Genomic DNA, 2,568 nt, shown 5'->3' on the forward strand with positions numbered 1-2,568 from the left:
TTTTAATAATAGGTCTATTATAGAAAGTATTGAAAACATTAGATTTCTTAGACCAACCAGCTAAATTTTTAATTACAATTATATCTACACCCTTAGCCTTTGCTGAAGAAGTAGACGCATGTCTAAGACTATGAGGTGTAAATCTAGAACTAATGCCACACTCAACTAAGAAGGCTCTAATCCAGCGACTTAAAGTGTCCCTAGAAGGAACTTTGTGAGGTTTTTTGATGGTAACAAAAAGAGAATCATGGTTGTCATTAATGTTTCTGTAACTCTCATATATTCTTCTAACATAGAAACAACACATAATTTAGGATTTTCATTAAATTTATATAGAATTAACAGGGGTTGAGACACTCCAGGCCTAGATGTTTTGATAGAGTCCGAAATTTCTATTTCAAAACCTTTGTTTGTTCTTTTAATATTACTTCTTTTAATTACACTCAGGGTTTACTTTCGTTGAGCGGTAATTAAAGATAAAATAATAACTAATTTAGTACTTAATTGTTGTAAATTCAGACTACTCAAGGGATACATTTCCTCTAATTTATCCAAAACTGAATCTAAACTATAAATGCGGTCATACCTAGGCTTGGAAGGTCTCAACTTATAAATCCCCCTAAGCAAACGACAAATCATCGGACTTTTACCGATATATTCCCCACATAAAAAAGACACAGCTGATCGACAAGTATTTAATGAGCTATACGAAGCACCCTGCTCAAATTTTACTCCTAACCACTCCATTACCCATAATTCATTTGGTTTGAAAATATCATAATTATTTTTGTTACAAAATTTTGTCCATTCTAAAATAGGCTTCTCAAATTGTTTCTGAGTAAAAAGAGTGATTGAGTTCATTAATAAATTAATAACGTCTTTTTTTATCCCACGTTTTTCGAAAGCTTGCCTGATAATCTCCCTGCCATTAGGGTCAGCTTGCCGGCTAGTGGATGCTGTAGCCTCCTACAGGGATCAAGTAGTAAATTATCAGATGGTTTAAAAATAATGGGGGGTTGTATCAATAAAGACAACCAAAGAGGGTACCAGGGTTGAGTAAACCATTCTGGTACCACTACAATACCGCAAGCTTGGTCTACTTGAATTTTTCTAAGAGTTTTTAAAATCAAGGAAAAAGGTGGGAACGCATAAATATAAAAAGTGTCCCACTTAATAGTAAAAGCATCTATACAAAAAGCTTCGGGATCCCTGTGCCAGGAACAATAATCGACACATTTCTTATTATTTACAGATGCAAGTAAATCTATTTGCGGCTGACCAAATAGATTATAAATTTGTCTAAAAGCCCAAGGAGCCAATTCCCACTCCGTATCAATATTATTAATTCTAGATGCTGAATCAGCTATTACATTTTCTATTGATGGAATATATGTCGCAAATAACCAAAGGTTTCGTTGCTCACACCAGGACCATATATCGCGAGTAACATTATTCAAATTTTGATATTTAATTCCACCCATTCTATTGATGTACGCGATAGCTGTTGAGTTGTCAATTTTTAATAGAATCTCGCAATTTGATAAATGAGAAGCAAAAGCTTTTAAACCATTAAATGCTGCAATTAACTCCAAACAATTAATATGAAAGGAACTTTCCCTCGAATCCCACTGACCAAAAACGACTTTATCATTACACGAAGCTCCCCAGCCCGTTAATGAAGCATCAGAAAAAATTGTTATCTTATATTCATATTGACGAATTGGATTTTTAGCAGTTAAAATATTCTCTTCCCACCATTCAAACTCTGTCCTCAAGGATTGATCTAGTCGCATATTTGAGTCATAATTGTCGTGAGAATAAAGTTACGCTAAATACCTTTGACGTTCAAATAACTTGGAATGAAACCAGCCATTATTAACAGCTGGGCAAGCTGCTATAATATTACCTACAAAACAGGAAATCTCTAATTACACAGGTATCAATTGTTTTGAATTTCTTAACTAATTCTAAAATATGTTCTCTCTTTTTTTGAGTTAATTCTAAAGTCATTGCACTAGAATCTAAAACAAATCCTAGGAATTGACAAGTAGTTAATGGACATAGATCACTTTTGTCAACATTGATAACAAATCCTAACGATTCTAACAATTTTCTAGTGACAGAAACATTTTCTTTACAATCTTCCATTGTCTTAGCAGTTAACCACCAATCGTCTAGATGTACAACTGATACCCATCCCAAACTTCTCAAATAATTGATAATGGGTTTTGTAATCTTAGTAAATAACCAAGGCCCTGTGCACAAACCGAAAGGTAAACACACATACTCATACAATTGCCCTTTCCACCGAAATCGTAAAAATTTACAATAATTTTCATGAATTGGAATAGTTAAATACGCGTCTTGCTGATCAATACTGGCCATGAAGTGTCCTTTCATCATCAGCTTCAAAACTGTTCAAATATCTTCCAACTTAAAATGTTTTAGATCAATAAAAGTATTAAGCTTTTTAAGATTTAATATTAAGCGCATTTTCCCATTACTCTTAGGCACCAGAAAGATACTCGAAACAAACTGCCCGTAACAATATTTACATTTTCGAACTGC

General features: G+C 33.5%; 1 protein-coding gene across 1 annotated transcript; it reads right to left on the reverse strand.

Moving 5' to 3' along the window:
• Window positions 1-884: 884 nt before the first annotated feature.
• Window positions 885-1,793, reverse strand: LOC130673915 (uncharacterized). The gene has a single exon (XM_057479130.1). The coding sequence runs from the start codon at window positions 1,791-1,793 to the stop codon at window positions 885-887; it is 909 nt and encodes a 302-aa protein (XP_057335113.1).
• Window positions 1,794-2,568: the final 775 nt, after the last annotated feature.

This window comes from Microplitis mediator, chromosome 8 (assembly GCF_029852145.1).
Source record: "Microplitis mediator isolate UGA2020A chromosome 8, iyMicMedi2.1, whole genome shotgun sequence".
Taxonomy (NCBI): Eukaryota; Metazoa; Arthropoda; class Insecta; order Hymenoptera; family Braconidae; genus Microplitis; species Microplitis mediator.

What these genes read in the sequence shown, in the direction of transcription:
- LOC130673915 (XM_057479130.1), bottom strand. Translation starts at nt 1,793, where the DNA reads ATGCGACTAGATCAATCCTTGAGGACAGAGTTTGAATGGTGGGAAGAG.